The 17,253-nt window shown below is 40.8% G+C and overlaps 1 protein-coding gene across 1 annotated transcript in view; it reads right to left on the bottom strand.

The window, feature by feature from the left end:
* Window positions 1-17,253, bottom strand: part of Fat4 (FAT atypical cadherin 4) — a 157,196-nt gene that overhangs the window by 37,826 nt on the left and 102,117 nt on the right. Inside the window, exon 7 of the mRNA XM_048333368.1 lies at window positions 5,204-5,384. Within this exon, the coding sequence (XP_048189325.1) occupies window positions 5,204-5,384 (181 nt within the window). The remainder of the gene's footprint in view (window positions 1-5,203; window positions 5,385-17,253) is intronic.

The following is a 17,253-nucleotide window of genomic DNA, read 5'->3' as shown; positions in this document are numbered from 1 at the left end:
TCATCTCCAGTTGACATCACTGCCTCTCTAAGATCAAATAAGGTCCTAAAGCATCATGTTCCATGCTGGGTGAATACTGACGTGGACTAATGAGGAAGAGGCTGAACTTTTATACACAGTTCACTTGGGCATAAAAGTTAACCTCACCAACAGCACTTAACTTCATCAAAATTCTTACCCTCTGTTTTCTCTCTGTGTCTATAAAGTAGTTATCACATTTATATTCCTTTCACTGGGAGTTAGGAGCATTGATGGAATTCTTTTATCAAAAGGAATTGGAAAAAAATGGGCACGTGGTAAGTGCTCCAAAATATACTTTTATACACATAAAAGCCATATGTAGGGTGTAGTTATAAAATAAAATCTATTATATACAATGTATTATATTCCATCTATATATTTTGATAGGTAAGTGGATAGGCATACTAAAAACATACATGGATAAGTAGGTTTTAAAATATTGTTTGAAGCTTAGCTTCTAAATGGAGAAAAGACATATAGAAAGTAATGAAAAGGACACCTTTTGAAGCGATTAAAAAGTGCTAAATTGAGACTGTAGCAGACATAAACACTTGACTTACATGATTAAAATTAAGGCTTCTTTGGAAAAGATAAGGTTAGAGTAAATATTTTGTGTGTATGCTGGTCCTGAGGCTTGAACTCAGGACCTGGGTGCTGTCCCTGAGCTATTTTGCTCAAGGCTTCTGCCCTACCACTTGAACCACAGCTCCACTTCCAGCTTTTTGGTGGTTAGAGTTAAGGGTGTCATAGAGTTTTCTGCTAGGGCTGGCTGTGAGCTGGGATGCTCAGATCTCAGCCTCCTGAGTAGCAAGTATTGAAAGTGTGGGCCAGGGCCACCCAGAAAGGGCAAATTTTTGAATGGCTACTTACCTTGGAATGTTGGTTGTTGCAAAGTGAAGAAACTATGCTGTAGGCTAGGGATGGGCAAAGCTTTTCGGTAAAGTTACCAAGAGTCAACTTTCAGCTTGGTGTGTTAGAAAATCTGTTACTATCTGCAGCACACCATGGTGAGGGCAGAACAAGCGACAGTGCACAGAATGATGGGCATGGCTGGGGTCCAATCACACTTCATCTACAAAAGCAGGCTCTGGGCCAAATTATGTCAGCAAGAAGCATTGCCCTCTCGGCTTTAGAAAGATTTTAACACAGCTCTAAGACTCAGGAAAACTCTGATTCCTTTTGCAGGAGCAGAAAGTGATCGGGTGAGGATAAAATTTTGGCTATGTGTTTGAAAATTGATGTAAGATAAGCAGTGGAAGACACAGTGCCATTTGTAGGGTGAACGGGATAGGGAATGTGGGCATTATGTCACAGACGAGTTGAGAGATCATTTATCATCTGTTTATTTAATTTTGTGTGTCAGTGACTAGGGCTTGAACTCAGCACTGGGACATTGTCCTTTAGCTTCTCTCACTCAAGGCTGTCACTCTACTGCTTGAGCCACAGCTCAACTTTCAACTTTTTTCTGGTTCACTGGAGATAAGAGTTTCTCAAACTCTCCTGCCTAGTCTGGGTTTGAACTGCAATCCTCAGATCTCCGCCTCTGCAGTAGCTTAATTACAGGTTTGAGTTACTGCTGTGGTTGATAACTTGGGAGAGTGAGGAGAGGGAGCTCACTGTGGGAAAATGGAGCCAGTGGGTACAACTTAAAACAGCTTTGTAGTGTGGCCACAGACCCTCCAAGCACGGAGTCTGCCTTGAGTGCCTCTAAATCACTACAACATCTAGAGACGATCATGCATCCCTATTCAGAAATTAGTAATCATTTAAGTCCATCTTGCTTGATTCATAAGGCTCAACTTTCAACACTAGAGATTTTAGACTGAATCTGTTGGGTTATGGATTTCACTGTCTGCACTTTGCATAGAGTGTTTATAGGCCTTTTGAGGTTTATACCCAGGAAAAGTTCCACCATGTCTTACTCTTGGATATGCTAAGCTCAATATCACACAGGCATATAGATGACTACAGACAGAATTTCTGACTTTTGGATTAATGTCTGTCTATAGTCAGTGATGAATTTCTTTATTCTCTAGGGGGGGAAAATCTCACTTATAGTTGGACCCTGGCCTCTGAAGGGAGCTTGTGTGCTACTGCTATTCCTTTGACAATGAGAGTAAACAACACTTGCCGGATTTTTTCCTCTATCTCTGGCCAGCCCTTCCTAACTCCTTCCTTTGGTGAAAAAAAAGTCCACCATTGACTTATTGAAGTAATTGCGAGGACAAACTCCAGTCTCTTTCTCTCACTACAGTTTCTGCTAACATATTTCATTCATTTTCCTTGTTTCAAATGTCCCCTCTCTCTTTTCTCCTGTTCTCTCTTTCTCCTGTCCTCATCTTTCTCAATTCCACTCTTCTCAAATTCTTCTCTGTTTGTCCCTACTCACTCCTCTCCTATCCTCTTTCTCTCCCCTTCCCTTCTTTTTCATCTTCCTCCTCCTCCTCTCTTTCTCCTTCTCCTCTGTCTCTCCCTCTCTCTATTCAATGCAGAGAGTTTGTTTTTCAATGGCTTTTCAAACACCCCTATGGATTCCTACATCAACCTAAAGTTAAAATCCTAATTATTTCCCATAATCTGGAAGCCCTAACATGATCTGTGTGACCTGGTCTCTGTCTCTTTTCTCCTTTGGATCCAGACACTCTGACATTCTTAGATAAAAGCACCAAGCTCATCCCTCACCCTTCCTGGTACTTTACCTTAAAGATCACTCCCTCAGACCAGTTCATTTACTATGATATGTAGGTGTCTTCCCAATCCATTGATTGCTAATTGTTGGAGTTCAATAGTTGGCATGATAGTAGTAAGAGACAAGGTTTTAGGGTGTGAATAAGTCATAGCCGCAGAGTTTGCATGGGTCAGATAAGGCCTCTCAAAAGGGAACGTAAAGGATTTGATTTTCTGCAAGTGAAGATCCAGCCTTTACTTAGCAGTGGTGGCTCACCCCTGTAATCTTAGCTACTCCAAAGGCTGAGATCTGAGGATCTTGGTTTGAAGTACTCCTGGGAAGGAAAGTCCAGGAGCTTCTTATCCAGAAGTGGAGCTGGGGCTCCAGTGCTAGAGCACCAGCCCAGAGCAAAAAGTGCTAAAGGAGAGTTTCCAGGACTTGAGTGTTCAAGCCCCAGAACCAGCACACACACACACACACACACACACACACACACACATACACACACACACACACACACACACACACAGACCCTGCCTTCATCCCTACTGTAGAGGATGCAGAAAAAGACCTGATCCTCAGAGCAAAAGCTGCTTCATCCACACAGGAGGCTGGCAACCCTGTGCGTAGGTTCCCAGCAACCACTACAGCTGTGCTACTCACCAGCGACTTAGTCTTCAGTGCTAAGTTGTCTTTGATGCACTACTGTACTAGGTTGGGCCATCCTGGTTGTCAGCTTGGTGGATCAAGTGACGAAGAGATTAATAATGTTCGCTTCAGGGCCTGCGCATAAGGGTGTTTTCAGAGACATACGTCCCAAGGGCTCAGATCTAATCAATGGTTTCCTCCCTTAATGGAGTAAAACGGTGGCAGGATGTTTCTAGGGACAGGTCTGTGGAAGGGGGATGCCTTCTCAGAGCTTCACCCTGGCTCTGCTCTGACCCCATCTCGGGACCTCTCCCAGAATCCGGCTACTATGAGATGACCATCCTCCTCCTCCACAAGCTCAACCACCACGACGCAGCACAGAACCACAACACCACAGACTGAAGCCTTGGAGACCATAGCCAAAATAAAGCCTTCCCCCCAATAGAACTCTCTTAGGTGTTTATTCAGCAACAGTAGCAAAAACTGATGAATACTGACACCACACACAAGATCGAATCTAAAAGCCTTCCTTGGTAGTATCTATTTCCTTACACTTTTTTTTATTATCTTGTTTAACTTTATTGCCTGGTTGCATTTCCCAGGCTATCATTATCTGAACTCATCCTACTTATTTGCATTCGCTTTTCTACCTTACAAAGAATGAAGTGTTGAAGACAACAGAAATCTTACCATGCTTGGCACATGCTTTTGTCAATAACTCATAAAGTGTTCATTAATTGAAAAGAAAAAGCCTCAAGCTGCCTACTCCAACTCAGTCATCTTTGCCAATTGCAAAACACTAATTAAAGACAGTTTTCCGAAATGATTTTCTTAATTGGAAATTAGTAGCAAGGAGCAAAACCATCAATCAAATTGTTACCGTATTCATTCATATTCCATGCTTGGCTACCATTTCCCACCCTCTAGACACTGTTCCACTTTGAACTTTCTGACATTCGAACTTAACACACACACACACACACACACACATACACACACACACACACCACATACACAAGGCATGTTCATGCAAAAATGTTTGTATTGTAGATATTTTCTCTAGAAAACTGGAGAATCTTTGTATGTGTGTACCAGTACAAAGTCAATCTCGGGGCTCCACACTATTTCTTGGCTTTTTCCCTCCAGTCTGGAAACATTTTTGTTCAGGCTGGCCTTGACTCACGATCCTCAGATTTCAGCCTCCTGAGTAGCAGCAATGAGTCACAGATATCCAGCTTGGAAAACCTTTTCTTATAAATTTAGATTGCACATAGAACAAGACAAACTAGTACAGCCAACTGAAATGATTCAGCTGTATTACTAGTCTCCTAATAATCCTCAATACCAAGATCATTTGCACAGAGTCAAATAAACTTTTACACTAAGAAATGTTCTTATTATATTTAGCAGTAAACTGGAAATAAGCATTTGTCTCATAAGGAGTTACTGTATGCATTTTGCCTCCCAGTGACGCTGGGCTGGCAATGGTGGCTTTGCCCAGTTGGTACTGCCAACTTGACATGAGGCGCCTTGTGAGCCCAACAGGCCCTGCAGCATTTCCTAGACACCCACTGGTAGAAAGAGCAAGGCTGGAGGAACTTGCAATGGCTGGATGTCAGCTGCTCATATGCGTGACCTGAGCTACTCAGGAGGCTGAGATCTGAAGATCACAGTTTGAAGTGAGCCTTGGAAAGGAAAGGCTATGAGACACTTTCCTCCAAAAGCCAGGAATGAAGCTCTAGCTCAAGTGGTAGGGTCAAGCCTTGAGCAAAATAGCTAAGGGAGAGCACTTAGGCTCTACCATGAGCACACGTGTGCTTAAACACACACACTCAGAGCAAAGTTTACAAAGTCAAACGCACTGACCTTATGACTGCATTTGTTGATGAGTCTGCATCTGAGGCATTTACCAACAACACATCAGTTCCTGTGGGTGCATCTTCAGGAATCTCCGTGAAATACATTTTGCTGGCAAAAGTGGGGACATTGTCATTGATGTCATCTACAATAACATGGATCGTTCCAGTTCCGGTCAGGGCAGGGGATCCTAGAAAGAACAGAAAGTCAACTCTGAATCCTTTAGGAATAGCTCACTACAGACAGAATTCCAGGAGAGATTTCTGGAAACATCCAAGCAAACTTCCTGCATACCTAAGACAAAGAACTGAGTGATTTTTTTTTAAACTTCCACTACAAGAACAAGGTTTTCATTGATGACCTACGATTTGAACTGTGCCTGCTGAGTCAGCTCCAGAAGTATAGCTCATTCTTGTTCTCTCTTTCCTAAAGCAGTGATCTGATAATACAGAGCAGGATGGTATTATCAAACACCATGAAGAAGACACTACTGGTCATTTCTCTGAAATCACATTAAAAAGTAGAACAGACCTGCAGCAATCCTGGACTTGGAATAAATGGCCAGCAAACTGAGTGTTAAACATGGAGTTTCTAGCAATGACCATCCTTTACTATCAGGATCTCCCAAACAATCTCTGATGGTATTAAATCTCATTTTCTGTATTCAATTCATGTTAGAAAAGAAAGAATTGTATTTTATCTCTATATTGTAATTTCTCCACTTTATGACACTATATTTACATAGATGAGCTGATACAGAAGCATTATTCTGTGTATTTAATACTTAATGAAAGAATTCATTTCTTTTGGTTTTAGATCTATTGCCATTGACAACATACAGTTAAAAATCCAACTCTTAACAAAGTTTGGAGCTTACTCTCTACGACACAACGTTAGCCAACATATTCTGTGGTGAAGGCCAGACAGAGTTCATATTTGGCAAGAATGCTGTGGGCTGGCCTCCTAACTATGGGCAAGAGCACATCCTTGGTTTGCATGCTCAAAGCCATCCACAAGCCTTAACTCTTTGGAGTAAAAACAATTAAAATAAAACACAGATATATTGGTCTTCTCTTTATGTTGATACTTTACCTCCCATAAAGTTGTAGCTCTTTATGGAAAGCTTAAATCTTACTTTCTTCTACCACTCAGTTTCCTACAAATAAAGACATCCGGATGCTCACACATTTGTAAGGTGCTTATAAAATAATGTTCTTAACACAGAACAATGCGGAGATCCACAGCCTTGCAAGATGGTTATTTTTCTGATAATCTTGTGATTTTTCTGATGCTTCCATTCTCACTACTCAGGCATTATTTTTTTTTCTCACTGGAGAGTGTAGTTACTGGTAGCAAAATACCAATCAGCTTTTATGCTCAGATGAATAGGAACCCACATCCTAGAAATGTACAGAGCAGAATGCTGGGGTGATCAGGCACTTGAGTCATTCCTACAGTACTGGAATCTTAGATTTCACATGAGAGAAAAAAACGTGATTCACCAGCTGAGGTGATACTATGAAAAAGTTGGTATTTGTGCAACTAAATTTAGGTTACTGGTTGATCATTAAATGTATGTGTGTGTGTGTGTATATATACACATATATTTGAGTGTGTGTGTGAGTATGTGTATATATATGCCGCATGATTGTGTATATGGAGAGAGATATGTGTGTAAGTATAATGCCCAGCATTGAGTTAAAATGATTCATATTCCTGCCAGGTGCCGGTGGCTCAGTCCGGTAATCCTAGCTATTCAGGAGGCTGAGATCTAAGGATCAGGGTTCAAAGCCAGCTTGGGCAGGAAAGTCTCTGAGACTATTATCTCCAATTAATCACAGAAAAAGCTGGAAGTGGTGCTGTGGCTCAAGTGGAAGAGCACTAGCCTTAAGCAAAATGGAACTCAGGGACAAAGCCCAGGACCTGAGTTCAAGCCCCAGAATGAAGAACTCCATAAACTCTTCAACCCAGTCCTGTACCAATATTGGGGATGCTGTTCTAAATCGCAATTCATTCCAGGGATCACACTGTAGTGTCAGAGTTTAGCTCACACACAAAAAATTCAAAGCATTTTAGAAAATAGGCTGAATCAGAAAATTCTCAAATGAAAACTTGAAGAAATTATTGTGGAGGCCACACACTGGAGGCTCACCTCTGTGATCTGAGATACTCAGGAGACTGAGATCTGAGGATTAAGATTTGAAACCAGTCCCGAGAGGCAAATCCATGACCTTCCGTGTGTCTCAAGTAGTAGAGAACCAGCCTTAAATCGAAAAGCTAAAGGCTCTGAGTTCAAATCCCAGTACACACACACAGATTATAGTGTGATTTTTCTGGGGGTAAAAGCTGATTATTTCTGATGGGTGTATTATTCTCTATCTCTCATATCTACTTGTTTTTGTTTAAAAAAAGGAGGAAAGGAAGGAAGGAAGGAAGGAAGGAAGGAAGGAAGGAAGGAAGGAAGGGAGGGAGGGAGGGAGGGAGGAAGGAAGGAAGGAAGGAAGGAAGGAAGGAAGGAAGGAAGGAAGGAAGGAAGGAAGGAAGGAAGGAAGGAAGGAAGGAAGGAAGGAAAGACCCCGTGCCTGGCACCAGCAGTTCCCACCTGTAATCCTAGCTACTCAGGAGGCTCCAATTAACCATCAAAAAAGCCAGATGTAGAGCTATGGCTCAAGTAACAGAGTGCTAGCTTTGAGCAAAAAAGTTCAGGGACAGCTCCCAGGGTCTGAGTTCAAACAAAGCAAGTAAAAATTGCCACCCAGAGGCTCCATCCCATCCTTGTGTCTAAGTGTCTGCCACACATGTGGAAAACCGTGCATGGAGATGACTAACTGCCTTGCTAGCCAACAGCTCATGGCCGCCTTGTCTGTAGTCTGTCTCGCATTGCTGCTGGTGGGTTTTCTCAGTTAGCAAACAAACAGGGACAATTTGGGGTTTACACAGGAAGATTTTCAATGAGTTTAACATCACTATCTTTGTAGCAAAAATAATATTTTCCAGATAAATTTTCAAGTCCCCAGGAACCACACATGACCCTGACGCAAGATGTGATCCCAAAGGGAATGAAAAAATGTCTGTAAAAGCTGCATGTTTCTGATATGCATATTATTCGCTGATTCTTGATGCTTATACTCACTTAAACTTATGTGGGGCTGACCCTCAAGCCCAAAGCTTACCCCCTGTACACTTGTACGCACCCGGGCACCAACATTCTTCCCACCTCAAGAACACATCAACAGGAAGGTACAATTTCTCCAGCCAAAGATGTACCCATAACACATGTTAATTCTCCAAGAAAAACCTTACAAAACTCACCCAAAGTTCCCAAGTCTTTGATGAGATCTTACTAAATTCCACTTCTTTTTTGTAGTTTTTTGGAGATAAGAATCTCATGGACTTTGCTGCTCAGGCTGGCTTTGAACTGTGATCCTCAGATCTCAGCCTCCTGAGTAGCTATATGTGAGCCACCAATGTCTAACTCCAAGTCTGGATTCTTTAAAAAAGCATTTCTGAATTTATAAGTTCTGATAAGAACTAAGAGGCTCTTTTTTAGAAGCTTGAGTCTGAATTATTGGCAATACTATATTTCTGACATATCTTCTATTAAGTCATAATCTAAGGGAGAGCAGGAATAATTGTTTATCTCCGTAAAAGCCTACAATCCATCGCAATAGAGTCTTCAAGCTTCCTCTGTGCCTGTTCCTTTCATTGGACCTATGGAATCTGGCCTTCTGATCACACAGTTGAATGTTCAGAGATTGAGCCCACTGGAGCCACACAACCTGGGAACACAGACTTAGCCAGAGGCTAGGGCCTGAGGACAAACAAAGGTCAATGTTTTGGAGATAGTAAAGCTACTTGGAAACAGAAGGTCTCAATTAATCATGAATCCCATGAACAGATGAAGAAAACTAGGGGCCAGTGTTCAGCATAAGTTATACATGTAGGCTGTACTAGGGAAAGACTTTCCAATTTCATCTGGGATTGATTGATGAGAACCAGATGCAGCCAAAGAGAAGTGTGTGTAGAAACACACACTCCTGGGAGAGGAAAGGGACAGAAGTGACAAAGGCCTCAGAGATGGGTAACGACACAGGAGGCCACGGTGGACATTCAAATGAGAAATCATCAGGATTGCATTCATCATTCTGAAGCCCGCTGTGATTAGTCACTGAGAGGTGGAGGGAATTTCAAATCTTCATATTTGACTTTGTAAAATTATATATAATATACATATATACTGACGTATACACGTACATGTTTATATATGTAAACACACAGATGTATGTATATGTTCATATTCTTTTTACATGCATATATAATCTCTCTATATACATACATAGGTTTATATATGTAGACACATACATTTATGTATTATATATTGAAATAAGTAAATATACATTTAGATAAGTAATTATATGTACACATAAATATAAAATAAATGGAGTAAATTTATAAAATTATTTTCAACTTTTAGTGTAAACAAAACCATTTTTAATGTAAGCAAAAAAATAACGTAGTGGCTGGGAATATGGCCTAGTAGCAAGAGTGCTTGTTTTGTATACGTGAAACCTTGGGTTCGATTCCCTAGCACCACATATATAGAAAACGGCCAGAAGGGGCGCTGTGGTTCAAGTGGCAGAGTGCTAGCCTTGAGTAAAAAGAAGGCAGGGACAGTGCTCAGGCCCTGAATTCAAGCCCCAGGACTGGCAAAAAAAAATTTTAAAAAATAACATAGGGGCTGGGGATATGGCCTAGTGGCAAGAGAGCTTGCCTCATATACATGAGGCCCTGGGTTCGATTCCCCAGTACCACATATACAGAAAACGGCCAGAAGTGGCGCTGTGGCTCAAGTGGTAGAGTGCTAGCCTTGAGCAAAAGGAAGCCAGGGACAGTGCTCAGGCCCTGAGTCCAAGGCCCAGTACTGGCCAAAATAAATAAATAAATAAATAAAAATAAAATAAAAAATAACATAGTAATTTTGATGTGTACATGTGGGTCGGTGTCTCCATACTGGAACTTGAACTCAGGACCTGCTTCATGCCACCTGCTTCTTCCCCTCCTTCTACACAGTGTAGCAGGAGAGCTCATAGTTTCAGCTTTATAGCTTCTAGAGCCTTCCATGATTTGTGTAGCTGTACACATTAGTGACATTCTTGCTACACTGATAGGTATAAGAAAAAAATTATGTATATACATATCCTGGGGCTTGACTTCAGAGCCTAAGCACCATTCCTCAGCCTTTCCTCTCAAAGCTGGTCCTTGGCAACCTGAGCCACAGCTCCACATCCACATTTTGCTAGATAGTCATAGATAAGAGTCTCATGGGCCTTCTTGCCTGGCTGGCTTCAAAAAGGGATCCACAGATCTCCCCCTCGTGAGTGTCTGGGATTACAGGGGTGAGCTACAAGCAGCCAGCTCTGTATATTTAAATTTGAATCAATATATAGAAATACAAATATTTAAAATATAACTGTTGTAGAGCTGACTCCATCTTGATTAAGGAAACATGGTAGGAAATGTTGGGGGGAATAGAGCTGACTCCATCTTGATTGTTAGGTCAACTTGACCCCAAAATTCTGCTTCTGTAAATGGCTTGCTTCACTTTTTTATTATTTGCTCCACCCCGTGTCAGCCTCCTACATCTGTGCCACGCTTGCTTTGTTGCATGCTCTACCTCCCGCGTCAACCTCCCACATCTGTGAACTCATTGCGTGCTCTACCCCCTGCGTCAAGCCCCTACAACTCTGCCACACTTTTACCTTTATAAAACCCAATTTGAGGACTGCTCGGGGGCATGGTGGCAGCTCCCGAGTCTACACTGTGTACCTGGCCAGTCAGTTTGCTTTTTGCTTTCCCAATAAATCCATCTTTTTGCTTGAGACTGTCTCTGAGTGGTGGACTCTTGGAGGGATGGGATCTCCCCTCCCTCGAACCCGGTAACATTTCTAACTGCCTAACAATAACTATATAAAATATAAGGGTATAAAACAAAACAACAAGTAAAACATTTTGAATATGATCAACAGCTCTGCATTTGAAGATTTTTACTTTTTATAATACTGCTATGCTATTACTAGTTCTATAAATAAGTTTAAGTAACTGTGGTAGACACTCAGGTTTATTCATTATCAAAACAACCCTGAGGTTTCTGCAGCAATGTAAGTTTTATAGCTTTATGTGACGGAAAATAATTTTAAATGGCTTAATTATGTATGGTATATTTTATATGAATGATTTAAAAATTAACAAATAAAATATAATACAAGCTAAGCATTTCCCCTACAAAAAAGCACACTGGAGCAAAATTACTCTTCCCAGGAAATTAAAAAATAAAACAAATTCTGAGTTACTAAAGATTGCCACTAAGGATACTAAACCTATGCCCCTACTCTTTAGTGAAAACAAAAAAACAAACTACAGATTCATAGAATCACTACCTAAATGAGATTCAGCCACTTTTAGCAAGGGAACATTGGAGGAACAAAGTCTTGAACATGAAATTACATCCATTGTGTGCAGCGATTACTTTTTAGGCTGTACAGATTTCATATTGGCAATACCGAGGTACTTCACTGCCAAATCAGCCCATACCTCACAGACACAATCAGACTGTGGCTCATTTCATATCAACGAGTAACTTGCTGAAAATCTTTTCTCTGGGCCTTGGTGAAGTCCGTCAGCTTTTTCTTCCTCAAAGACAACCCTCTGCCTCATGAGCCACACCTCCACTGTCAGCTCTTTTGCTGTTTAATTGGAGGTATGAATGTCAAGGGCTTTCTTGTCCGGGCTCAGATCTTCACATCTCAGGCTCCTGAGTAGATAGGATTATAGGTGTGATCCACCAACACCCTGAAAAAAAATTCTTACTACTAAGGAATAACTGATTTAAGCCATGTTACCTTAATAAATTATTCATAACAATAGTTACATTACTCGCACCTGTGATATAAAGTTTTATTAGAAATAAGAGCAAATAAAACAATAGCCAATTTATTAACAATACAAACTTCCTATGACCAAAGCACCAATGGAAACAAAGGGAGCTACTTTAGATTCAAATATACAAGCAGGTAAATGCAATTCATTTCTGATAATTGCAGGCAACTCTGGAAATGTTAGATTTATAGGATCATTGGTGCCTTATGAAATATTTTCAAGTATTTTCATTGTTAAAAAATCTTTGACCGTGCTGAGTGCTGGTGGCTTTTGTTTATAGACCCTAGGTACTCAGGATGCTGAGATCTGAGGATCTCAATTTTAAGCCAGTCTGGGCAGAAGTCTGTGAGACTCACCAAAAATCTGCACGTAGAGCTGTGGCTCAAGTGGGAGAGAGCTAGCCTTAAGCAGAAAAGATCTGGGACAGTGCCCAGGCCCTGAGTTCAAGCCCAGAACCAGCATACACATACACACACATGCGCACACACGCACACACACAAAATTGGCTTGATATACAAAGTAAGCTTTTCATAAAAATAAAGTGCAAAATTTCAACAAAATGCAGTCTTTGGGAAATGAGTCTTGAGGTATAAGATATCACATACACAACTGTACCCTCTCAAATCGCAGCCCTACGTAATGCCAGGGACTCTTCTTCTAGTAAGCCATGTGACAGATTGTATTAATCAAAATGTCACCATATGTTCCCCAAGAAAATAAAGCACATGATTAGTCATTTTAGCTTTTAAAATTAAGTCTTGCAAAAGCACTAGTTTTTCCTTCCATTAAAAAGTAATTTCCCATCCTGCAGAAAGATGCTGTTTATTCTTCTTTCAGTTGGATGATAAATGCCCTTAATTAGGAATGCTAATAATGGAAAACGGCAGACCTATCAGTTATGCAGACCATGAACAATGCATATCTGGATGTTTTAGCTGATTCTATATTCAGAATCTCTTTAGTATACTAAACAGGGATATAATAAATAAATGTAGGAAAATGCATTTCAGTACAAATTAATCTCCCAAGCCCATATTAAACACACACACACACACACACACACACACACACACACACTCCAACCAAATGCACTTAGTATGTGTATGTATATCCCATGCACATTGTATGATCTTAGTATGAAATCTAACATTTACTTTGTATTTTACATACTCTGAGGCCACTGAACTTATACTTCTGAATTTAATGAGTACAGTAATTTCTAATTTATTAATATTTTAACTTTAAGATCTATTTTAGCTAGGTGCCAGTGGTTCACATCTGTAATCCTGTCTGAAAAGGAGGCTGAGATCTGAGGATCAAGATTCAAAGCCAGCCCAGGCAGTAAAGTCAGTGAGGCCCTTATCTCCTATTAGCCAGCAGAAAACCAGAAATTGGGGCTGGGAATATGGCCTAGTGGCAAGAGTGCTTGCCTCGTATACATGAAGCCCTGGGTTCGATTCCCCAGCACCACATATATAGAAAACAGCTAGTAGTGGTGCTGTGGCTCAAGTGGCAGAGTGCTACCTTGAGCAAAAAGAAGCCAGGGACAGTACTCAGGCCCTGAGTTCAAGGCCCAGGACTGGCAAAAAAAAAAAAAAAAAGAGAGAGAGAAAACCAGAAATTGTGGAGCACTCGCTTTGAATTAAAAAAAAGCTCAGGGACAAACCAGAACCAGCAAACACACACACACACACACACACACACACACACACACACACACAAACTGCACAGAGTAATAATAATAATGGTAATAATAATAAACAAGAATTGTTTTAATGACAAAGAACCACAAAAATCACATCCTAATTTAATGCTTGTCTTTTAATAGTGGTACAAACGGGTTTCCACTCAACAAAACATTGTTTTACTTGTTTGTGTGTGAGAGATACTTTGGGTTAAAGTCAGTTTTTTTCAATGAATTCAGAGGCCTCAAGTTCACTTAGCTGTTTTGCTCAGCTGGTGCTCTTTCCACTTCTAATCTTTTTTTCCCCTGGAGGCCTCAGGACCCCCAGATGAGAGGCACACTCCCCGCACAGAGCAAACAAACATCTTTACCTCTGAAATTGTGAGGGGTCCTGGGAGGAACCTCAAATACAGGGTTGCTGAGTCCCTGGCTTTTCCTGTCTTTCAGAACTGTCCACTCTTTGGTCAAACCTGGTGCTCTATAAACTGCTCAAGTTTTAACTTGATGGTGAAATCACCAGCGTCATACAAAACTTACATAAAGTGTTATGATTCCATCTTATTTAACTTTGTTTTTCCAAGTCTAGCCACCAAGATTCTGGCAAATGACCCTAGTATGATTAAGAAGAAAAGATTTTTTTTTTTTACAATTTCACATGGCATGTTGAAAGTAATTACAACAGTGATATAACAATCATTTCTGTAACATGGAGTTCATTTCACTTAGCATCATTTTATGTGTTCATAAGGGCATAGCTATTGGGCGCTTGTGATCCTCTGCTGTGACTAGCCTAAACCTGTGCTAATTATTCCCTATGAGGGAAACCATAGAGTCCATGTTTCTTTGGGTCTGGCTCACTTCACTTAGTATAATTTTTTCCAAGTCCTTCCATTTGCTTATGAATGGGGCGATGTCATTCTTTCTGATAGAGGCATAAAATTCCATTGTGTATATGCACCACATTTTCCCGATCCATTCATCTACTGAGGGGCATCTGGGTTGGTTCCATATTTTAGCTATGACAAATTGTGTTGTGATGAACATTGTTGTGCTGGTCCAAAATTCTGCAATATTCAGTGTCGTCTCTCTCAGAGACTAGAGTAATAAGCTCTAAGGCATTCCCTTTCTTCTTTCTTCTTTCTCTTTCTCTTTCCCTTCCTCTTTCCCTTTCTTCTTTCTCTTTCCCTTTCTCATCTTCTTCCCCTTCCTCCTCTTCATCTTCTTGGCTGCAGACAGCCTATTATTTGCAAAATCAGATCCTTCCAATCCTCTATTTGGATAAAGTTAAATCTCTCTGGCCTCCAAGGCTCCCATGAGCCACATTCATGAACTCATTTCAAGGTTCTTCTCCACTTCCTTGTAGCCCAGCCTTCCTTATGTAAGTGTGACTCTATTTACCAGAAGTGCCTGACCTGACCCTCGAGGAAAACTGTCATCTACACTGTGGAACCACACAGAGGGCACTTATATTCAACACACGTATTGCATTTCCTCTTCTAGAGAGTGCATTTCATTTTGCGATAACCTACTGCTGACTCCAGTCCAGACTCTACCAGCACAGATACTTTCATTCTTATACAGTTTCTTCAATAACTAGAAGCAGAGCTAGAAGAGAACAGTTTCCTCAGAGCTGAGAATGTGGTCTAAAGGCAGAGTGCTTGCCTAGCATACATGAAGCCCTGGGTTTGATTCTTCATCACCACATAAACAGAAAAAGCCAGAAGTGGCACTGTGGCTCAAGTGGTAGAGTGCTAGCCTTGAGCAAAAAGAAGCCAGGGACAGTGCTCAGGCCCTGAGTTCAAAGCCCCAGGACTTGCAAAAAATAATAAATAAATAAAAGTTTCCTGGCCAATCAGCACAAGATGTGCATTGTTATGCCATCAATGTATGGAGTAACATGGTCCCACACACTCATCAGAACTTCTGAGGTATATGAAGTTTGCATCATAGTTTTGTGGGGGGTGGGCTGTACACACACATCATATTCCTAGGGCTTCAACTCAGGACTTTGTATTCCCATTTTGCTTTTTCACTTAGAGGCTGGTGCTCTACCACTCAAGCCATGCCTCCACCTCCACCTTTATGCTTGTTAATTAGAAATAAGAGTCGCATGCACTATTCTGCCCAGACTGGCCTTGAACCACAATCCTCAGATCTCAGCCTCCAGAGTAGCTGGAATATTAGGTGCCTGTGTACTTGCACACAGCTATCTTTAGATTTGAACAAATATGTAATAATCAGCAGTTATGATCAGCAATGTAATTATCTACATATAAAATCTAATATATTTTTTATATCTTTCACCAATTTAACATGAACAATGCCTAAGGTTAAGCTTATTTTGTGAACTACCAGAAAGGTTTTCAAAGGCTTTTCAACAGTGAAATTACTGATCTTCATAATTTGGTTTCACCTTTAAAATGTTTTGAATTATGTATTGATTTGGGAAAAGTAAAATAAAAGTAGAATGATTTGTTCATTAAAGTACAATCAATTAGTTATGAAAATAAATTCTTTAAATTGTGTTGTAGAAAATCTACATGACTTAAAAGAAACAGATTTCTAAGGAACATTCTGATTCGCTGAAAACAAATAGTAAATATGGTGTGGGTGACTCAGAAGTTGATCAGTGGAGGAAATCTTGAAGGCTATTCCTGACTTGACTGCTATTTTGAGCTATAAGTTGTGGCAGACTGCTCACTTATCCCATGCTGCAATTCCCTTATCTGCAAGATCAAGGAAATGGATTGGCTCAGCTCCAAGAAGTCTCTGGCAAAGATTTTTTATTTTTTTTTTAAGTCAGTACTGGAATTAGGACTTAGGGACTCACATTCTTTCTTGGCTTTTTCACAGAAAGATGGTGCTCTATCACTGGAGACACGCCTCCACTTTCAGCTTTTTCTTTTTTTTTTTTTTTTTTTTTTTTGGCCAGTCCTGGGGCTTGGACTCAGGGCCTGAGCACTGTCCCTGGCTTCTTTTTGCTCAAGGCTAGCACTCTGCCACTTGAGCCACAGCGCCACTTCTGGCCATTTTCTGTATATGTGGTGCTGGGGAATCGAACCCAGGGCCTCATGTATATGAGGCAGGCACTCTTGCCACTAGGCCATATCCCCAGCCCCCACTTTCAGCTTTTTAACGGTTAATTGGAGATAAGATTATCACAGACATTTCTGCTTGGGCTGGCTTTGTACAGCCATCCTCAGATCTCAGGCTCCTGATTAGCTAGGATTACAGATGTGCACCATAGGCATTTAGGTATCAACTATCATTTTAAATGATATTTTTCTGACTTAGCACTTTCTGTATATAACTTTCTTTCAAAAGACCTTCATACAGAAATGACAATGTGGATCAAAGTGGTAGAGCACTAGCCTTGAGTGAAAAAGCTCGGGGACAGCGCCCAGGGCCTGAGTGCAAGCCCCATGTCCAAAAGTAAGTA

The sequence above is a fragment of the Perognathus longimembris genome, chromosome 24 (genome assembly GCF_023159225.1).
Source record: "Perognathus longimembris pacificus isolate PPM17 chromosome 24, ASM2315922v1, whole genome shotgun sequence".
NCBI lineage: Eukaryota > Metazoa > Chordata > Mammalia > Rodentia > Heteromyidae > Perognathus > Perognathus longimembris.
This window is presented reverse-complemented; position numbering and strand designations above follow the sequence as displayed.